We start from the raw sequence: 2,223 nt of genomic DNA on the forward strand, positions 1-2,223 counted from the left end.
TGTATTTTCTATGTATAATTCAATTGCAGGTTCATCAAATTCTAGTGAGATTGATAATGATGATGAATCGAAAGATCCTGATTATTCAATTATAGATTATATTTTATAAAATTAAGTTTACCATTGTATGTCTGACTAATTTGGATCCCTTCTTCTCTTTTAAAATTGTTTCTTGTTACTCATCTATAAATTCATGATATATTATAAATAATGAAATGATATGCAACCATGCTAGCAAAGCTTGCGACCGGTATTACTTTAGATTTTCAATATTGGTTTCGCATCATGAAAATATTTAAAATGACGCCCCTGATTATCTATGTTAGTCCACAGAATATTAACCTATTACGTTAATCCTATTGTTTTTTTAGAGTTTGGGCCGTTGTTTTATATCTATAATTATTTTATTTTATTTTATTTTATTTTATTTATTTTTTAAACGCCATACAGCTTTTACAATATATTACTTATTAAAGAATATACATTATAACATATTTATATATATATATATACATCTAAACATAACACATTGAATATCAATAAATTAAAATTATACTTTAGTACATAGTAGGCTCCTGAAATTTAAATTTAACGGAACAAAGACCAAAATCAGAAAAAAAAAAAAAAAACAAAATATTTAACTAGTTTGACTATTAACTAAAGACATAGCTCTCCTTAAAGGATCATCATCCAAATAATTTTTTGACACTGGAGCAAGGTAGTAGGGGTCACGAGAACGGGTTATACCTGGAATGCGAAAACCTATTCTAGATAACAAGTCTGGTGAGTCAATTACACCAAAAACTAATCCATTTAAAAGTTTAATATCACTCATATTTCTTCTTTCGCTTAGGGTGGATAAATTGAGTGCTATTAAGACGGGTTTATAGTCATGGGGTTCATGATTAATGCCTAAAGATCGAGAAACCATGTTCAAGAAACGATGTTGAACACGTTCAATTCGAATAATATCACCTTTGGTCCTTGGAGACCATACCACAGATCCATACTCTACAATTGATCTAACTAGAGTAGTATATAATATTAACAAACATCTTACAGACATGACCGACCCTGCATGTCGCCTTATAAACCCTAATGATCGCAATGCTTTGCCTACTATCCAGTCAATATGAGGTGCAAACGATAACGTTGGAGTAAAAATAAAACCTAAATCTTCAACTTGGTTTATTCGCTGTAGTATCACGTTATTAATAGAGTAATCATATTGAATAATTGAGTGACGTCTCGAAAAAGACATAACTTTACATTTATGGATTGCCAGCTCTAACCCAACTGTATTACACCACTGGACTAACTTATTCAACGATTCTTGTAACTAAATAGCATCACCCTCAGATTGAACACAATTAAATAATTTTACATCATCCGCAAATAATAGCATTTTGCTGTCAATAGATTCGCATAAAGTATTTATTAGAATATTAAATAAGAGTGGAGACAAGTGCCCACCTTGTGGTACTCCGGAAGTGACTAAATATTCCGCGGATTTTTTATTAAATAAGGATACAAACTGTCGTCGACCGGTTATATAGGATTTGAACCAGGATAGCAGAGGTTCACCTACACCCAATCTATCCAGAATATCAATTAACACAATATGGTTTATGGAGTCGAAAGCTTTAGAAATATCAGTGAATATCACATCAACTTGACTCATATTTTTGAAGCTATCCCTGATAAACGCAGAGAATTCTAAGGCACTAGTTGTTGTGGAACGACCGCCATAAAACCTATGTTGATTTGTTGATAAAACTAGTTTAAATCTACGTTCAATACATTTATTAACAATCTTTCGAATAGTTTACCAATTAGAGGTAAACCAGAAATCGGACGATAATTAGATACTGACCCTGGGTCTCCTGATTTATAAATAGGTGTTACTTGGCTCGTTTTCCATATTGATGGAATCAATTACTTTACTAAATGAAAAAAAAACATTAAAATCAGAAATACTATCCAATTTGTTCACAATTAATATTATATTTTTTGGGAGGCCGTAAAATCACGGAAACAAAACCTCCGGAATAACGAAATCACGGACTATAATACATCCGTATTATAAAATGGCAGGAACTTAAAAGAAATTGAAATATATATTTAAGGAGTTTAAAATGCATTGAAAATGAAATCCCGGACCGTAAAATCAGCGGAATTTAAACATATTGACTGTAATTTGTACAGAACTTAAAATTAATGAAC

At 30.9% G+C, this 2,223-nt stretch overlaps 1 protein-coding gene across 1 annotated transcript; it reads right to left on the reverse strand.

The window, feature by feature from the left end:
• Positions 1–637: 637 nt before the first annotated feature.
• Positions 638–1,261, reverse strand: LOC103309050. The gene has a single exon (XM_008183579.1). It carries the CDS (start codon positions 1,259–1,261, stop codon positions 638–640), a length of 624 nt encoding a protein of 207 aa, XP_008181801.1.
• Positions 1,262–2,223: the final 962 nt, after the last annotated feature.

The sequence above is a fragment of the Acyrthosiphon pisum genome, unplaced genomic scaffold (assembly GCF_005508785.2).
Source record: "Acyrthosiphon pisum isolate AL4f unplaced genomic scaffold, pea_aphid_22Mar2018_4r6ur Scaffold_21186;HRSCAF=23251, whole genome shotgun sequence".
NCBI lineage: Eukaryota > Metazoa > Arthropoda > Insecta > Hemiptera > Aphididae > Acyrthosiphon > Acyrthosiphon pisum.